Here is a 20,558-nt window from a genome sequence, read left to right on the forward strand (position 1 = left end):
CTAGCAGCAGGTGTTTTATGTGAATAAATTTTAGGGCCTGAAGTGAAGTAATGCTGTTAATTTTCCCAACCAGCAAAATCATCTGGGTGAATTAAAGGTTTTACTGTGGTAGAAGCACTCTGGAGATCTACCCAGAAAATGATGTACAAGGAGCAAAAGATTCTAATGATGTACTCATGCATGAACTAAAATGGCTGCCTGACATATATTCTATATTTAAAAGGGTCCCTGTAATTATTATATTCTTGAAAAAACAGCTTTCTCTTTCAATGTGAACAGACATCACAGCACCTTCCCCCACCCTGCACCAGTGTTTACACTGTGAGAACGTGCTGTACAGCAATGAGTGTCCTGGCTGACTGGCTGGGACTGGGAGAAGCTCTGAACGTAGGCTGGATACCAGCCTGCTCAGGTTTACCCCACCTTATTCTGAAATCAGTGTTGCATGACTGATCCTCTGCCTTTGTTTGCAATTACACGTACAGCCCCTGCAAAGAAATGACATAGCAACAAAACAGGTCTCAGTTAGCTGTCTCATGAGCACTGGGCATCTGGGTTCTTGTCTGTCACAACAGTGTGCGGTGAAATTCTCAAAGTCATTTCCAAATTGTCTTGATTGTGTTTGAGCTCTGACTATTTGAAGTATGCTTTTCTGCTTTGTGAGTGTTTCTTCTCCAGTATTTCCAGGCCAGAACCAATTTTATGTCACCGAGATACTCCAAGCTATTGTATGGTTTACATGAATATTTAGGTTTGGTTACAGCTGTTTATTTTCTCCTAATTTGAATACATTTTTTGTGTTTTGCATCTCCCTGGTGGCCTGTTAAGACTGACAAGGTGGCCTTGTCTGAGGTAACAATGAGCTATCTGGTTATCCTACTAACTGGCTGAAATTTTCCCTGTTTGAGTCTTGGACTCATTAACTCCTGCTCTGTGGTGCTTTTCTGGCTGACATAATCAGGTATGATGGTTTTACTGGGGTACAGTAATACAAATGAACCAACATCTGCAACATAGAATACACAAGACACTGTTTTGCTATTTTACGTTTCACTATCAAAAAAAAAAAGTTTATAAAATTAAAGTATGTCTCAATAACCAACTCTAAGAGGAGAAGAGTGTGTGCTCTGGTGATTTAGGGGGTCTGAATTTATTTAGGAACCTGAGTTATGACTAAAACCTGAATATTGTGATTAACAGAGACAAGCACATCTTTATGAACTTTTTTAACTCTTTTGTGGATCACAGTCATTTTGACTTTCACCACACCTCCCAAGTTTCTCAATGTGTTGCATAGAAATTTATTCTCTCCTGTCATCCATTACTTTCTGTTCTTTTCATCAGTAATCTGCAGTTCTTACATTTAAGACATACTAGATATCATTATTCAGGATAGGTGTGCACCATGGATTTATACCATGGCATAATGATATTTTCAGTTTGGTCTTTTCTCTTTCTTGTTTTCCTAGCAAGGAAATGTAACACATTCGTTGTAGACAGTCATTCTGGTGTCTCACAGGAGTCTAGGATGTGCTGAAACAGCATTCAAAGCTCTTACTCTAGTCACACCTAAACCTTCGGTGGTCACCTTCTGTACTGAAACACAATGAGCACATCCTATGGCAGGTATTCCTAGACAATGAGAAACTGTAATTTAGTGAGTGAAAATGTAATACACATGCTAATTTCAAATATTGCAGATGGCATTCCAGCTGAAAAAAGAAATCTTTGAACAAGGGTTTATGAGGCTTTAATCAAAAGGAGCCTCTCTTGTGGAATAATTTCCAATAACTGTAACTGTGAATTGTGTAATTATCACCGAGCTGATAATGTGTTGCTATATTCAGCTTTGGCACTATGCCAGCTTTTCCAGTGCTGGCTTTATTTTTATTTTTTTTTTAATTTTTGCAGCTACCTCAGTTGTACCTTGAAGGACATCTGTAAATTTCTAGTGTGTACATCTTTGTCATTTGAACACTCCATTTCATGTAGCCCTATTTTCTCGTTACATTTTACTGTAGAGCTCCCAAACACTTGAATTGCTATCACATGTGGAAGTCATCCTCCCAGTACCTCACCTAATGAGTAGAGCCTGACAGTGGCAATATGCACTGTTATCTCCTGCTTCATCATTCTGTGTTTCAGTTGTGGAGCTTTGGAGTTACTTCTTTTATTTGACTTGTCACAGATGCTCTTCATTTATTTAACAGTTCACATCCCTGATGTTTGAGTCCTGGGAAAGATTATACAGGACCAAGGACTTCAAAGGCAAGACTATATCAATCTTCAACAATCCTTTTTTTTGTTTGTTAACTTCACTCAAGATCATCAACCACATTCCATTAACATTAATTTCCATTCACACTAATTTCCATTAACATTTGTCAATTGAAAAGCTATGTCAAAACTTATCTTGCTTGAGGCTTGACTGCATTCCTGCCGTGTCCCCAGCCCAGCTGAGGATGCAGAGGCTGTTTAGCAGTTCAGTCTGCTTCTCCCTTATATACACCTTACACCTCACACCCACAGCTGCACAGCAGCCACTTAAAGCCTCCAATGGGTGGACTGATAGCTGTTGGTGATTAGTTAAATCAGGATGGCTGGATTTATTGCTTCCCCAACTCTTGCTTTCATTCTCCTACAGGTAAATTTCACCCCTGTTTGTACCATGATGTTACATGCTCCTGTACCCTGACATTTTCAGTGCACCAGATCAGCTCAAACTGAAAACAAAACTCATTTATGCTATAGCAACTCCAAAGCAAATAAATAACCCCACAGCATCAATATAAAATAACTTCAGGATACTACCAAGCTCTCTTGCCACAGCATGCATTTCCTTATAAATTGACAGCAACATTGATGGTTAATCTAATTTTCTCTACAATTCAAGTTCATTAAATGATTCATCCATTTTTCAAGAAGCCAACTTCATGAGTTCCTAAATAAACCTGTTTTTGTCAGGTCACTGCTGTGAAGCAATCTCAGTGAAAACAGACGCAGAATACCAGTTCTTTCCTGAGAAATGAGATATCTCTGTAGATTTATGTCCATGTGTTTGGTGATAGGCCAGTTGGCTTCTGCCTCTTAGAACGGATCAGAGCAGCATTCCCTCAAGTAGGGGCTTCAATATATCATCCAGCCACTGATTTCAACCAAAATGCCAGGAAATTTGCCTGCCAAATTTGCTTGACCTTGAACAGCAGCTTCCAGAGGGGTAAATGAAGGACAGGCAGAGAAAGATGGTGGGCAGCACAAGCATACACAACTCAGTTCCAAAATATGTATTTTATAAAAATATATATTTTTCCAAAATTTATGTTTTATATATAAACATATATATAGAATATATTAAAAGCATCTTCAACCAGAACTACCAGGATAAAGAAAACTGATTAGAAGAATTAATAACTACTACAAATGTTCCTGACCACAGATTAATGCCAATTCCTGAATAACATCTAGTGATTTAATTCGTGTTGAGTTCTGTTACATAGCAGATCTCTTAAGATACAAACTCAACAAACCCATACCTTGGATTCAGTTTCTTGGCTATAGTAGAACTTTTTATTTCACAGAATGAAAAGTAGAAAGCAGCAGGTGTGCAAGGTCATTGGAAAATTGCACAAATTAAGGTATAAATTAAAGCCAGCACAAATAAATTGCTCTTCAGTTAGTAACTATTTCAGCATTTACATGGTAAAAAGTGGTTTTCTGGCTTACCTGAGAGGTGTCCTTGAAGAGATTTACATAAAGCAAAATGTAAGTCTCAAATAAGGCTAGACACATACCAGTTTGCACCTACGCATTAGTAGAAGCCAGCCGAAGTTGGAGTGTCTCTGGTTTCCTGTGTGCACAATGACACTATTTCCACCTTCCAATAACTGAATAAATCATGAAAACATGATAGATGTCTGAGTCTTTGAACAAGCTGCTGCACATGTGTTGTGACAGAAGTAACCACCTAATAACTTCAGCAAAGTTTTGTCCAAGGCCAATTGCCTCACTGGCACCACTCAGGCATCACCTTAAGGCAGAAGATGCCTGACTCAGTCACATACAACAACAGCTGGTCTCTGCCAGGCTGACACTGAACCAAGCCAGCTCCATCCCACCAGCTCCTGCTTCTGCTTCCCACACAGAAGGGATTATGACCTCCTCATCTGGGTCATTTGGTACAGACTTTTACCAAGCACAGAGGTACTCTGCAAGTGGATAGACATCGTTTAGGAGCACCAAGTAAAAATTTGCTGGCTGATGCACACAGCAGGCAGCTAGGGCTAACACAGTACCAGGCTGAGTGTTAATATGCCCTGCAGCAAGAATCAGTGAGTGTCTGAGTGTCCTGGACAAGGCAAGGAAGAGCCATCCTGTGCTGCTCCTTGTGGAAGTCTGACTCCCACTGCTGCTTAGCTGCTGTGTTCTGAGCCTCCACTTCTGTTTTCTTACGGTTTAAGGACGTCAATAGACTTCCCCTTGAATCTCAAGCTGCAGACTATTTCCATTGCGATAATCGCACATGCCTGTGGTTTCCACTCATTTCTGTCATGGCTTTAGCTCAAGCACTTCCTCTCAGCTTCCTCTGGCAGACATCACCCCATCAGGCCACAGCAAGAACCTGAGCTGAGCCCTGAGTCACGGGGAGATGAACCTCTGTGTGGAGGCTGTGATGGGTGGATGAGAACCTCGGGTAGCTGTCCTGGGTCAGATTGTCCCAGAAGGACAGAAGGACCTGCAGTGAGTGACGCCAGCGGGTGGCAGCTGCCTCAGCAGTGCTTTCCCACCCACTGTCAGGCCCCATTGTGGTGGTTTGGACACTCAATCTCCTCTTCCCACACTTGCTGTCATGCTCTGGTGTCAAGGAAAAATTTTGAGAGTGGCGCAGCAATGCGCCCAGGCTTGGGACAGTGTCAGGCTGGAAAGCTGTCAGGTGGAAAAGGAGTGCTGGCCAACAGTGACTGAACGTGAGCCAGTGTGTGTGCCCAGGTGGCCAAGAAGGCCAGTGGCACCCTGGCCTGGGTCAGCAATCAGTAGGACCAGGGCAGGGATTGTCCCCTGCACTCAGCACTGCTGAGGCTGCACCTCAGGTGCTGTGTCCAGTTCTGGGCTCTCAGTACAAGAAGGACATGGAGGGGCCGGAGTGTGTCCAGAGAAGGGGAATGGAGCGGGGGAAGGGTCTGGAGCACAGCTCAGGTGAGGAGCAGCTGAGGGAGCTGGGGGTGTTTAGCCTGAAAAAAAAAGGAGGTTCAGGGGAGACCTTATTGCTCACCACCACTCCCTGAAAGGAAGCTCTACTAGGCAGGAATTTTCCCAGCTAGAAGTAAGAGAATGAGAGGAAGTGGGCTCGGGTTGCACTAGCAGAGGTTTACATTGGATAATGGGAACAATGTCTTCACAGAAAGGGTGGTCAGGCACTGGAACAGGCTGCCCGGTAAGTGGAGGAGTCACCATCCCTGGAGGTTTAAAAGACATGGTGGTGTGGCACTTAGGGACATGGTTTAGTGCTGGATTTCCTAGTGCTGGATAAAGGGTTGGACTTGATGATCTTGGAAGCCTTTTCCATCCTGAACACGTCTATGATTTTATGTTGCCTCAGAGCTGGGCAGTGACTTCCATATTGGGCCTGTTTTTGCAATGCTTTGTAATTTTATTTAATTTTGCACATTTTGCATATTTTTATTGCACTTTTGGCATAACGAGAGATTTTACTGCAGCACAGCCCGGCTCCTGTGCACAAATCGGGAGGTTTGTCCAGATTAGACCCGGCAGAGGAGCAGAAGGAAGCGATTCCCCGCTACAACCCTGAGCCGTTCGTTCCCGCCCGCCCCGCCGGCCGTCCGGCCGCCCATCCGCCAACCGCGGAATCAACCCAGGCTGCGCGCGCCGCCGCCGCCCGCCTCCCCGTTGGCCGCGCCCCGGCGGGGCGGGCCGGGGCGGGCCGGGGCGGGCCATGGCGGCGGTGGCGCGGAGCTCGGAGCCCGCCGGGGCCGCCATGCGGAGCCGCGCCGAGGTGGACGCCACGCTGCAGACGGCCAAGCTGAACCCGGCGGAGCTGCTGCCGGCCGTGCAGTGCCTCAGCTTCGGCCCGCAGGCCGGCGGCGGCGAGTGCTGCCTGCTGCAGCTGGAGCCCGCGCTGTGCGCCGAGCTGGAGGCGGGGCGCAGGTACGGCGGGCGCGGGGGCGGGGATGTCCCGGAGACGCGGCTGGGTCCGCACTTGCTTTCTTCTGCTGCGGTTTGGATAGCTGCCCCTTAAATCATTTAAACCTGTCCCACTTACACTGGAAACTAAAAAAATATTTACACTTATAAGAAGCGTGTTGGGGGATTTGTTTGTTTGTTTGTTTGTTTGTTTGTTTTTAATGGAAAACTTCTTGCTGTGGAGACTTCTGAACAAAACTCAGAAGGTGCTGGAATAGGCTCCCCAAAAGGTGCTCAGCACCAAACCTGCCACAGTTCAAGAAGCTCTCGGGCACATGGTGTGATTCTTCGGGCAGTCCTGTGCCGGCCAGGAGCTGGACTCAGTGATCCTTGTGGGTCCCATCCAGCTCGGGATAGTCTGTGATTCTATGATCAGAAACAGAGGTTTAGAAAAGAATATGTCTCTAAAAGAATCCTGCTGACTTTGAGATTTTCCTATTACAACTCTCGAGGTCTGATGGATGGCAGGGTGCCTACAAGATAGACAAATTGGCAGAGAAGGATGGTTATGTGACACCAAACTCTGGACCAAGAAAAGGTTTTGTCTAGATAAGGTTCTGGTACTGTTTTAAATTTCTTCCTTTACTGCAATGCCAGTGACATAAGAAAAATCTTTGAAGTGATACAAAATGAGAAGTTCTTCTAAAGAAGGTAGTTCTCTGAGATGTATGTTAGTAAGCCCATTCCTATTTAAGTGTACTGATAAAGTATTATCTGTTGGAGTCCTGAATCCCTTGGGGCACAGCTGAGCTTGGTTCATGCATGCAGGCTTTGGGAAACAAGAGGAGCAGTTTAATTAAATTGAATCTGAGCACTTAGGTTAGTGTTTGTAGCCTGGGAGGAACTGAATGTTCCCCTGTCGTGGTCCTGCTTTGGTATTACCACGTCCTCACACAGAATCTTTACTTAATCAATGTGTGAGCTGAAGAGGGTGGTTTACATTGTCTCCTTGTCCAGAATTGTTCTAGAAGATGATTTTCTTTCCTGCTCGGAATTATTTGCAAGAAAATAGATATTAATTATCTGAAGGGTCTATTATCTGTGCACAATAGACACAATTTCTGTTTGCTTTCTTGTTTCACAGTGAGCCGGCTTCGGTCTTTATTAAAGAATAACTTTAGCTGTAATTTAATTTCTAAGATTAGTGAACTAGTTCATGCATTAAGCATCACTTAATCAATGTTTTAGGGGGGTTGAGCGAGTTGGTGTATGACTAGGCATTCAACTGTGTTCTGCATGAAAATTTTAAATGCTTGTCTTTTGAGTTTTCCCACTAAAAACATAGTCAGTTAGATTAACTGACATTTGCATCTTTATATTTTGGTGAACTGTGACTGCTGCTACCAGATAGAACTCTAGTTTGTAATTTCTTGACAAATGTATAAATGTGAGAAAATATAGACAAGTTTAATAAATGTTCATCCTGAAATAGGTAAAAATAAATCATTATTTCTGTGCTGTTTGTTTTTTTTCCCAGCCTAGTAATCCGTGGTGAAAAGGATGAACACGCAGTGTTGTGCAGCAATGATAAAACTTACGACATGAAAATAGCAGATACCTCAAATATGCTGCTGTTTGTTCCAGGCTGCAAAACTCCAGAGGAGCTGAATGCAGATGCGGCATCTTGTAATATCATTCATTCTCAGGTGTGTCTTTCAGGGGGTTTGTTTATTTGCTTTAATCCTCTGCTTTCTTACTCTCTGTAATTTCTTACATTTTGTCCAAGATGCACATGTGAAACCCAGCTGGGATTCAGTTGCCTAAACTCAGGCTTCTGATGCCATTTTAGATGCCCTGTGGTATTGCTTAGCTGCTATTGCAGGCTGACACAGGAGAAAGGACAAGCCTCCTGTGGCTTCTTTGTGTATTGGCCAAAGGAGGATGTCTTTAGAGATGTGCTTTTTTACACGGGGCCATGCTATGCCTTAGGGTGTCCAAAATGGCTTAAGGGCCCTTCTTGAGGCAGCTGAACGTTCTCCATGATGTGTGATTATTATTGCGTCCAAGAAGGTAAAACTGTGGTTTATTTTCAATGCATAGTAATTAGTTGTGGTAGGTATTAAAAGCTTGCAAAGAAAATATAATTTCCCAGTGTTAGTAACTATTTTTAAAGTAAGCTATTTACAGGTTGATTTTAGGAGTGCTTTTTACCATGTTGTGTCTGAATACTATTTTTTAAATATCTGTAGAAATGTATTCAAAGGTGGCTCTTTCAATTAGCATATCAAAACATTTGTCAAAGTGAATGATTTTAGAGTTCTCAGTTTAAGAATTCCTTGTTCTCTGCTCTCCTGAAGCATAGCTAATAAAATTGTATTAAAAATAGCTAGGCAAATATTGTTAGTTACTTATTTGCTGTAATGGACATAATGGCATCATTGATGAATAATCCTACTTCAGCATCAGTTCTTCATGAGGTCTAATGAGCTAATGTAAAAAGTTAATTCAAGCTGAAGTAGATTAATGAGAAAGTAATATTCTTCCATATACTTTTTTTTGCTACATTTAAAAATTTCACAATTCCTGTGAAGTAACACAACATAGAAATGTGATTTGCTTAGGAACTATTTAAAAAGTTTTATTTCTAAGAGCTCTCCAAATGATTTCAAAAATGTTAGATGATTCATTTACATTGCAAATTGTGAAACGTAGCAAAAGATACCATGTGTACTCAGTACTTTGGGGCTTCACTGCCCTTCACTTGCAGACTTGATGCCAATCTTTGTATCACTTGCACGGCTGATACTCACAGCCAAAGCATCTGCCATTTTATTCACCTCAGCTCAGCTCAGGCTAGAAGCTTTGGAATATTAATTAGAATTATTTATTTTCTTTTCTGTGCAGAGTATCTTCTTATTACCAACTGATTAGAGAACAACTTGACAGGAAAAAAGCCTAGCACTTAAGTAAAAGCTAATTGATATGAAGCTTGGAAGTTTATCAGGAAATTGGTGTTTAGCTGATTTTTTTGCCTAGCCAGTTACGTAATAGATTAAAATTGAGAGATTTCTGTGCGTTAGAATTTGTATACGATATCCTATAAATAGAGGTGGTTTTGCTTATAGTTGATTTAAATGGAATATTATTTTAAAGTTTTAGTTGTTTATTTTTTGCTTAATGGAGGACTTCTAAAATACCGCAAGTACTCCAGTAAAGCTTAGGGTACTTTAAAGTACTTAGGATATTTTAAAGTACTGTCCAGAGGCTTTTTCTTGGAAGCTGTTTTAACATGGAACTAGTGATTGGGTGAGGAGTCACTAAGCTGGAGCCTGCTCTGCCTCTGCAATTTTGTTCCCATTTCTGTCAGTTTGGTAAATGGCAGAAATGATGCTAAAGGCCTTCAGTAGTCTGTCCTCTTCAAAGACTCTTGCAGGAAGTCAAAGCTGTACCCTGTGGAACACCTCAGGATTACTCTGGAAGTAAAGCTTTGGTAAGTCAGTGTTGAATCAGGAACAGCCGAGCTTCCTGCTGCACACTCTTCATTTGTGTGTTGACCCAGGCAAGGAACAGAGATGTCTTGTCAGTTGTGTGCAAGTGTAGCTCTGTCCTTGTTAATGTCTGCTTTGCTCGAGCTTAGGGCTGTGATGATTCATTAAGGTGTAAAAATGTAGACCGTGAAGTAGAGCCCAAGCATGGGAAGAAGTGTGGAAGATAGACACAGGTGAATACAGGAGGGCTTTTATGGCAGTAATATAATTTACTGTTGAGACAAAAAACAATTTTGAGGGGAATTGTGTAGAAATATATCCCATGGTGATTTCCTGTCATTTGCATGCAGAGTTGAGTTGTTACCTTTGTGTTATGCACTATGAATATATTTTTTATCAATCAACAGTGGATTTCCATTCTTCAATGTCCGTAGTAAGTCATTTTTATTGAAAACATTGCAATGATTGTTTTGTCTTTAAAGTAATTACCCTATTAATAGTTTCTTGTTTGCAGTGACTTAGATTAACACTGCTTGCTGATAATTTTTGGTGAGCAGCTTTGAATCCAGACACTATGTTAAAATGTTTAAAGAGTCACTGTTTTCTCTTGTAGATTGCTGGTTTTTCCAAGAACTATTGGGAATTAAGGAGATGTCGACCAAAACTGAAAAAATTGAGGAAGCTTTTAATGGAAGATCCATATGAAGGACCCGATAGTCAGAAAGATCAGACTTCAACGTTTTCAAAGGTAAATCAGCAATGTAAATTGCTTTCTTGTAATTGGTAATGAGCAAATTAAACTGAAGGTACATCCTTAAGTAGAAAAATCCCTTTCCTCACATGATTCACGGTGCTTCTTTGAGTTAACTTTTTACCCCTTCTATTCTAAACAAGTTGGTTGTTGTTAGCACTTCCAGTGAGTACAGCAACGTTTTTATTATTTAAATGAGGAAAATGAAGGACACAAAAGGAGACTGGGAATTTCCCTTTTCCTATGAGAAGTTTTTTGGAGGAGAATCTTCAGAATCTTTTCTAAATTCCTTGAGACTAACATGACTACTAAGGTATAATGCAGTCTTTTCTTCTTCTTTGGGTCTATCTTGTATGAGGTCAGAGCACACCCATGTGCAAGTCGCCTGGTAATGAGAAATTGGTGATGACACGGAGAAGAAGGGAGTTGAAGAGAGTAACAGGGATTATATAAAGCATGGAATAAGACACATTAAAAGAAGGGAAAACAAATGAAACCCTGTCCTGCTGTCTTACCATATTTCCAGGAAATTCAATTTGGGACCTAAAGACTGATGGAGAGATCTGGACTGTGCAGCATATGATCTCAGATAGAAGGCTGATAAAAATTCTGGGGTCTTGTTAGTTTGGTTGGTTTTCCTTTTGACTTTAAAACCAAAAAGTAGTTGCTCCCAAGTATTTTATGCTGAGGCTTGATTGAAGCTGACACCAACAAACCATCTGCATGGATGTGCAAACACAGATGTTCGTTTTCTCTGGAAAGACATGATGACTCTCTCTTCTTGGATGATTAACAGGCTGATTCTGATTAGTTACAGAATTTTGCCCTCAGAATTGCCTACTTATGCTGATTTAGGCATAGAAGGACATACAGCAAAATAAGGGATGGCAAAAGTTAAAGGGTTTAAATTGTTTGAAAATTATAAGCATTGTCAAAGGCTACCAACACAAAAAAGTCATATGAAATAATATTTATTCATAATATTGAGTATTATTAAAAAGATGTCAATGTCTACCAAACATTAATGCCTTTGAGGATTGATCACCATTTCTTTTTGAAGGAGAATGTATTAGCTCTAGTAGCTTACTGGATAACAACTAGATATATCTGATAAACGTAGACAAGTCTTAACCTTGCCTTTGATGGAACTCCTAAATGAATCTGAAAGCTCTCCAGGGAAAAGCTCTTTCCTGTGGGACTAATTCTCATTGAAATCCCAAACAGTGTATGTGTAGTAATGATTTCTGTTGTTTTGTTTGCTTACACTTAACATTTATCATGTGCTGAGAAATAATAGGCCACCTTTAATCTGTTTGAAAACAAATTACTTTCTTTTGGTTATTTACTGTAAGCTGCTCATGATTTTCAGGACTGTATCATACACAGAGAATCCCAGCAAAAGAGCCATAAACATCTATGGCACTGTAGGGAACCTGTGGCATAGTGTTGTGATTCAGCAAACTAGAGAAAAACTTATAAATATATCGGCTAGTACTGAATTTTACAGTGAAATTACATGGCGTACTCAGATGATCGTAGACCTGATAAGAATCAGGATAAGAAACATACTGAATACATTATCTGGAAGTTGCTGGTGTGGACATGGTGCAAGTCAACCCATTCGTTTTTATGTTTGCAAGGGCAATGCAGCTGATAAAAGCACCAGAGCTGAGAGCAGTGATGTATTCAAAAAAGCTGTTAGGATTGCTGGGCTGGCCTCAAAGCAGAAACGTGCCAAGGACTTCTGTGCAAGGCATCTGACAGGCAGCATTAAACTTGGAACACACATACTGATCTGGGGATATTTTTGCTCCCAATTGCTAGCAGTGTTTTTTAAGTACTTTATAACAGTGTCATCCCTCATTGACATACTGGTGGGAGCTTGGCTTGATGATACTTCAACATTCTCTAACAGGAATAGCATAGCAGGAAGAGGAGGCCTTTCAGTATTTATTAAATGGTTTTCTAACATGTGGATTCCAAACTTAGTGTTGGTATGTTCTATTTGTGTTCCTATAGTCTGACAGATCTCAATCCAATGTTTTTCTTTCTGATAGGAAATAGTCTTGAGCTATAATCAACAGAACTTGAATATTAGAGTTGATTAAAAAGGCTCTAATGTAAATAAAGGAATGGATGTCCTATTTCCTGTGCACTGAAGTCTGGTATTTCTTCCATTTACTTCACTTCTCTTGATAACTTCTGTTCCACCCACGTCTTCACCACAGTATCCCTGTGCACCTTCCCTCTCAGCACAGAACTGTTGTGCAGGGAGGTGTTTGTGTTATGGCTGGCTCTGTGCTCTGTGTGTGCCAACTGACCAGCAGACACCAAAACACAACCTGGAACTGTTCAGGTCGTGGTGGAGGAGCCTTTCCCTTAGTGGAGGTACTAAGTGCAGGTTCTGACTTCTATCCAAAAGTGATAAGTGATTTTTACTTTGCCTTTTCTTTGAATCTCACTGATTAAAATATGTAATTTCAGGAAAGCCAGAACACATTCATTTTTCTTTCTTGCTGGGATACTTCACTTACAAGGTTTGTTTGTGCTAGTTTGACATTCTGGGAATACAGGTATATTACTTACGCCTGGTACAAAGACTTTACTGTAGTTAGACTGCCTTTTATATCGAATAACCCTTAGAGAAAATGTTTTAAGTTGCAGGAAAAGTTTCAGAGAGTGTGGCAAACCTTAGAAAATTCAGAGTCTGGGTGAAAAAAAAATGTATCTTAAGTCTTTCCTTCATTCTAGCATTTAGTATGATTGCTGAAGCAAAGAAAGAGTAAGAATAACCTCTTTTATTTCCTTCTTTTTTCCCTTATTGCAGTATACAACAGAAGATTTGTTAAGTCTGATTCAAGCAAGTGAGGAAGAAATATTCCACCAATTGCAGGTTATGGATGCCTGCAAAATTGAAGGTATTTGTATCTAAAGAATATTATTACCTATGAGGAAATAACACTGCTATTTTCCCCAAAATATATGCCTCTTTTTTCTAAGGCCCATTCCATATCCTCATCTTTCAAGGTGCAAGTTACTTCAAAGTTCTAAGACTTGTTTCCATAGATCCATGTCCTTTGCTGCCATGAATCAGCAGGATCATCTGATCAGAAGGATAAAGCTGAGCAGGCCCTGCCAGTCTCTCCTGGGTAACTCCTTCTTTAGTGCTACAAACACTGGCATCAGAGCATCCCACTCACAGCAGGAGTATTTTTTAGCTGGTCACCCTCTTCAAGAATGAGTGGGTGCTGCTTTCTGTAGTTCCAGAGGCAAAAATAGTTAATTCTTAGGTAACCCTATCGTTTTCATAGTCCTTTCTTCCTCCCGGACTGGGTTTATCTCTGTGTCTTCCTACGATGTGAGGAAAGGCTTGAGCAAGTGCCTCACCTTGGGACAGGTCCTACTCATCCTTTCCTTGGCCATGCCCAGACCATCACTGGGACACAGGGTGATGGCAGTCCTAGGGTCAGCTGCATTTCTGGATTGTTGTGAACTTCTCTGGACCTGAGCTCTTGCTTTGTAGAGCAAATGCAGCCAGCTCTGTTCATGCAGCTCTGTTCCTGAACTAAATATTAGTTTGTCCACATCTGATTCATCTTGAAATGATAGTTGTAGTGTCTTTGTACCTGTGGCAGTTAATGAATTGCTACATAATTACAAACAATTGAGATTATTAAGTTTCATTCTCCTTTACATTTGCTCTTATTATTTAGTTCCTTTTCTCAGCTTTTAATCCTGAAAAAAACCACAATGCTGCTGCATGTTGTAAAGGTGTGACTGGAATGTCCAGACTCCAGGAATGTATCTTAATGGCAACAGAATTAAGGTGTTAATGTTTTCCTTCTAACAGTGTTTTGTGGGGCTCTGTTGGGCAGGATACTGGAGAATTCTAGACTTTGACTATGAGATGAAACTCTTGAATCATGTGACTCAGCTAATAGACTCAGAGTCCTGGCCTTTGAGTAAGGTTCCCCTATGTGCCTGCCTTGAAGAACTTGGATCTCTGGAACCCAGGTAAACAATTATTTTTTAGAACTTAAAATTCAGTATTAACTATTTGTTATTAACTATTAGTAATTACAGTACTTGTTAACTGTCTATTAGAATAATAGTCTTGCAAATGTAGATTCTAGTTATTGTGATGTAAATTATACATTTTGTTTCTAAAAAGACTCAAGGGAATTTTTAGACAGATAGGTTAGTAAAGTGATTTTAGTGTTTATTTGTAATACTTCCATTGATTCATAGTAGAAATTGCTCATTACTGCTGAGTTGTAAATGATGGAAGTAGCATGTGCTTAAGTTGTAAATTGCTGAGCATCTTGAAATACCTGTTCTGAAGCTATAGCTAGCCAAAAATCTTTGGTTTACCTGTTGCATGCTACCTGAGAGGGGGATATGTTTTCTGGTGTAATTCAAAATTACCATTCAAAAAAAGTCTTTAAGTTTACAATATATATCATTTTCCATTTAATTGGCTTTTGGCTCAAAAAGATATTTGCAGTTAGGCTATAATTTTATGACAGAGCTTCAGAAAAGTGCCTATTATTCAGTAAGGGATAATTAACTGCCAAATATTTTACTTGCAACATAGGATCATTCAAACTGGTAAAAAACATGAAGATCATTGGGTCCAACCATTAACCCACCACTGCTAACTCCAGTACTGAGCCATGTCCCTAAGTTCCACATCTACACGTTTTTAAAACACCTCCAGAGATGGTTTCTCCAGCACTTCCCTGGGCAGGCTGTTCAGTGCTTGACAGTGCTTTCCATGAAGAAATTTTCCTTAGATCCGGTCTAAATCTGTGGCTGTTTCCTCCTGTCACTTTTTGCCTGGGAGAGGAGTTTTGACCCCCACCAGGCCACAACTTCCTTTCCAGGAGCTCTAGAGAGGGATAAGTTCTGCCCTGGGCCTCCTTTTCTCCAGGCTGAACACCTCCCTCAGCTGCTCCTCACCTGAGCTGTGCTCCAGACCTTCCCCAGCTCTGTTGCCCTTCTCTGGACTCACTGCAGCCCCTCCATGTCCTTCTTGCACTGCGGGGCCCAGAACTGGACACAGCACTTGAGGTGCAGCCTCAGCAGTGCTGAGTGCAGGGGACAATCCCTGCCCTGGTCCTGCTGGCCACACTGTTTCTGATAAAATTCTTTCTCATTGGGAAAAAACTGATACTGTGAGAGTCTCTATTCCTTATTTTCCTTACGCATTTTAGTCTTTGCTATTTATAACTAGAAAGTGGAAGAGACCTTTGGGGTTGACAGGCTAAATCAACTTCCACTTGTTATTTGCCCCCTTTTGTTCTCTTTTACTTGTATTTTCTACCAGTTTCTTCATTTCACCCACAAAAATGTATCTCATCATCTGTTCTCTTCAATTTATTTTTTTTCTCCATACCTTTTTCTTAATCTTGGTAACTGTTTCAGTAGTGTCTCACTAAACTGTATTAGAACTTGATTTCTGATTTTTTTTCCAGAGAGATGATAGAACACATTCTTTTAAGCTACGGCAGGAAATATGTTGACGATGGTAAGTTTGGGATAGCTTACAGGGTTTAACTTTGCATAAATAGTTATTAATTAGGAAATGTAGGTTTTGGGAAGAATGGCCCAAACTACTGAGTTTGCTACAGTGCCAGTATAAGGAGGGAGCAGACTGGGATAAAAATCAGTACAATTGTTAAAGGAAGTTTCATAGGAAAAAAAGGCTATTAAACTGTACAAGACAATTGTTAACAGAGGTGAAGTGATCTATTAGGTATCTACAAGCCATAATTTCATGACTAAAAAGAGATCACTATTAAAATTTAGATGTCATCTCTATTTAGATACCCTAGAAGATCTCAGATATTTAAGCAATTAATAGTGCTATTATGAGTAGTCAATGGCATGAATTCAGCTTGCCTGAGGTAGGTATCTGCCTTTGATCTCTTGAACTGCACCACAAGATCTGCTGGTTGTATTGATTAATTTCCATTGCCCATCTTACACACAGATATAATACTGCACTGCCCTAATCTCAGTCTGAAGTCTTCCCACAGTGGCTTTCATCTCACCTTTGGGTGAAGTAGAAGTTGCACTCAACCTTAAAGGACATAGGAAAGTAACTGGAGTGACAACAGGCTGTTGTCTTCATATATTTAGGCAGTTTGCACAAGGAGCAAGTCTGAATTACGGATAGGTGACTGAAACAATAGAAGAAAGTGTTTATACCTGATTTGGTTCAGAGAATTTTAGCCAAGTCAGTGTGAGAGAAAGTGAAGTCTTATCCCTTCATAATCTCATAAGGGTGATTAAAGAAGTGAAAGTTTTGTTAATTGTTTAAGCAAATGCTTTAATACAAGGCATTCAGAAAGAGGAATGAGAGATGTAGGAGAAATGGTATACTGTGAAAGGGGAAAACATGGAGGGCAAATACATTTATTGATACAAATTAATACTGTAGTTGGGACAGTGCTGCTGCATTCTGCATAATTTATTCTTGAGAATGAGAAGATACCATAATTTTTCCAAATCAATACAGAGTCAAATTATTTCCCAAGGAAAAGGAAAAAGAGGCTGCTGGTGTATAGAAGACTGTAGAGCAGAATGGAAATACAAGGCTGTTCTTTTATCAAAAGGCAAGAGCCCAAGATAACCTAGTTTTTGCTTCTCAGCAGGGGAGGTCTTCTTTGAAATGCGTGAAGATAAAATATGCAGAGCTGTAGCACAAATGCTTTTGCAAAATGCAGTTAAATTCAATCTATCAGAGTTTGAAGAAGTCTGGCAACAGAGTGTCCCTGAGGGGATGACAACAAGGCTTGATCAACTTAAGGTAAATACATAAAGTATGGATTCTTTTGTGACTAGGCTGTAACTGACTTGTGTGAAATGTAGATTTTATCCATTATTGGGTATTGTGTTGTTTCTGTCAGCTTTTGAGTTCAAGTATGCTTTATGATGTCCTCTGTGAGCACCAATAGTCTGGAATCATGATAATTCAGGTTTCTGTAACTCAGGCACATTGCACTGTTGGAAGAAAGGTTGCAGCTGTACTGTTACTACTTGTAAATGTGACTGGAACAGAAACTGAAGCTGTTGTTTAACAGATTGTAGTGACAGCCAGCAGAGTAGCAAACACTATGGGAATCCTTTTGCTCAAAGCAGGCAGAGAGATGTTGGATACCAATGGATTCTCCCTTCCTTCTTGTCATAAAGGAAATTATAAATACTGCCTGTAAATGGTGGCTTTATGATACTTCTTCACTTTGGCTCTAGTAGTGCAGTTCTGGAAGGCTTTGGATCTGCAAAGAGCAACTTTGGAATATTGTCAGAACAAAGGAAGTTTAATTGCTTTGTCAGTACTTAACATTTCCTTTCTGATGCTGATCTGCAGGGCTTGGCTCTTGTGGATAAAAGTTCAAGACCAGAGACCATCTTTCTGCTAAAAGTAGAAGACTTACCTGAAGACAATCAGGAAAGATTCAACAGTTTATTTGGCATACGGCAAAAATGGACAGAAGTGGATATTACCCCTTATATACAGTAAGGATGTATTTCTTTTTATTAAAATATAATTAGTATAATATTCCCTTTTTGCACAGCTAGCTTCTGATGAGCTAGCGGCCTCAGTGATACTACTATACTTGCATTTTAAATTCATATGGATTCTATATGAATAGAATACCCACCTCTGGGATCCGTAACTCTCTTTCTTGGATTTAAATTTGTGTAAAAAGCTGATCCTATTGCGTTTAAATGGGTGATAATTCTCATTTGATTAAGGCAGAGAATTCAGAAGGTAAACTTCCTGACATTTACAATGAGTCTCTATATTTACAACACTAGAACAACAGAGCAGTAGTGCTTCCTGTACTGCATCCTTTGTTCCTTTGGTGTTTAAGACTTTCTCTGCTGCACTGTCTGGAATGTCCAGCTGTGATATATGTGAGCAGATATTGATACTAACCCAGAAGTAACTGCATTGACCCTTTATGAGTGGCTCTAAATTCACTGTAATGTAACTGTTTTGCTAGACTGAAGACTCTGTTAGTGAACAGTAAGAATAAAAACTCTGCCTAAAGCCAAAATTCTTTTTTCTGAAATAAGTAATGTAGTTTTGCCTAGTGCTTAAATGTAAAGGTAAGTTCTAAACTTCAGGTAAAGTATTATGTGACAGTTACAATGGTTTGAGGGTTTTTTTCCCAATATCTTAATCCAGTGTATTGCTGTAGTTAGAAATATTTTACAGATTCATTTTGTGTGAGAATATCTCCTAATGTCATGTGCTTTATTTCCTCTTTAGAGACTTGTGTGCAGAGAAGCAGACTGTTGGTGCTCTTCTGACAAAATATGCTCGCTCCACAATGCTGAATGGTGTTAAAGTTTATAATTCTAGAAGACCCATCTCATAACAAGTATTGTTTGAAGAACTGAGGATACTGAATGTAGTAACAGTGAATGTTACTTGCTGCTGTTTTCTGAAAAAAGGAGTTGCCAGTCATTATTGTACAGTGTACTTGAGTTTAAGCAGCTAGGCTGCTTGAACAAGTTGTGTTTTCTGCTCAGCTGAGAGTGTGAGGGCACTCGTGGCCTCTAAGAAATGATAGCTCACCTTCCTTTGCTCCATTTCTTTTTCCTTTGTTAAGCTTTCCTTTGTCTAGTTAAGCTAGGAGCCAAGCTACTTCTTGAATACACTTAATCTGTTTGTCTGTTAAGTCTGAAATGAAAAATTAAAACCTCCTTGATAATAATTCAATCAAATTGAATTTATTTGAATAGCAAAAATAGCAAAATGGAAATTTTAGTCTTCTGTTCATTAATGGCCTTTCTTAAAGTTTCATTGCATTTTGAACAGCACTAAGCTCTTCAGGCTTATGAACAAATCATTCTCCATTGAGACTACAACCAGTTTTAATTTTGAAAAGTGGTTCTTTTTAAGGTCATGTCTATGAACACCATCAGCACAAGCACCTGACACTTTAATACTTGATAGAATGGCCTTGTATATTACAAAAAAAACCTAATTGCAGTGAAGTGTGAATAGAAGAGAAACTAGTTGGACATTGTGTTACGAAATTCCTATAAACTGTCATTAAAATGTATCTGAAGTAAAATCATTGCTTTACAGAAGACTACTTGTGCTTTTTAAAAAGAACCTACAAAACTTTCTAGTACAATTATTTTTTTTTAACTTTATTAGGGCAAATAACTGCACATAGAAATTGTGCCTTGAAACCTTACAGTATAATATTGTTCTGTGCAGAGCAATGAAACAGGATGTTTTTATGATACTGCCATGAAGTGGTGTGCCTGAGATGGTATTATTGTCATCATTGAAAAGGATTATTTGCATGTCAGTAAACCAGAGTTTAACTTTAGATAGTTTTCAGATTTATATTTTAAACTTAAAATTTGATACAAAAAGGATTTTTTCCATCAAACTCAGATGTGAGGTATGAAATACCTTGCTTGGAGCTGCCAACATTCCAGCTGTAGAGTGAATGGAGAGAGGACAGGAGAGAAGCTCCTCCATAATCAAATGTAATTCTTAAGATGCAGGATGTTTGTATTTGGAATTTCATACAGACAAAAAGCTGAATAAAAGCCACTTCCTGAGCTCTGTGTACTGCTGCCAGTGCTGCAAGGTCAGTGCCCTGTGCCCCACTGCTGGTGCAGGGGTGTGGTGTTGGACCAGCTGTGTGGAGACTAAAAATGGCTCTCTGCTGGGAAGAACTGCCTTGTGTGCTGTCTGCTTCCAGCAGCTGCGGTCCCCCAATAGCACCAGAAAGTTCCCTCCCGGAGATGAATGGTAATATCAGTGCAAAAGCCTTGCAACTTCCTTTCGTTGCATCGTGGAAGGCTCCTTATTTGAAATACACAACATAATTGATACTTTTGTATTTGTGGTCCAAGTTTCTACTTACATAAGGGTTTCTTTGTAAAACAAATAAGAAATTAAGTATTTCATGAATAGAGTTTTACTACAGCCGTGAGAAGAGTTTGTTTAAATTTTTTGTGTGTGTTATTATTCCATCTGTTTAGTACTCGTGACTGGTTTTGTTAGGCATTCAAAATGAAACGATGCTTTCAAACTCCTATCAGTTTCTTCGATGCAAGCATTTATTTTACCATAAAACAGATGACTCTAGATCACATACAGCAGTTATGAAGGCCCTTTGTCCCGTGTCCGCCCGCTCCCGGCG

General features: G+C 40.1%; 1 protein-coding gene across 2 annotated transcripts; it reads left to right on the top strand.

Moving 5' to 3' along the window:
• Nucleotides 1-5,909: 5,909 nt before the first annotated feature.
• DSCC1 (DNA replication and sister chromatid cohesion 1) lies at nt 5,910-19,469 on the top strand. Of its 2 annotated transcripts, none has more exons than XM_063420559.1 (9): nt 5,910-6,162; nt 7,676-7,844; nt 10,240-10,374; nt 13,205-13,295; nt 14,253-14,391; nt 15,852-15,904; nt 17,031-17,188; nt 17,750-17,898; nt 18,659-19,469. In XM_063420559.1, exons 1-9 carry the CDS (start codon nt 5,951-5,953, stop codon nt 18,765-18,767), a joined length of 1,215 nt encoding a protein of 404 aa, XP_063276629.1. In that variant the 5' UTR covers nt 5,910-5,950; the 3' UTR covers nt 18,768-19,469. The 2 variants fall into 2 exon arrangements, with proteins under 2 accessions (XP_063276629.1, XP_063276718.1); XM_063420648.1 differs by having other exon boundaries at nt 17,034-17,188.
• Nucleotides 19,470-20,558: the final 1,089 nt, after the last annotated feature.

The sequence above is a fragment of the Prinia subflava genome, chromosome 1, assembly GCF_021018805.1.
Source record: "Prinia subflava isolate CZ2003 ecotype Zambia chromosome 1, Cam_Psub_1.2, whole genome shotgun sequence".
Classification (NCBI taxonomy): Eukaryota; Metazoa; Chordata; class Aves; order Passeriformes; family Cisticolidae; genus Prinia; species Prinia subflava.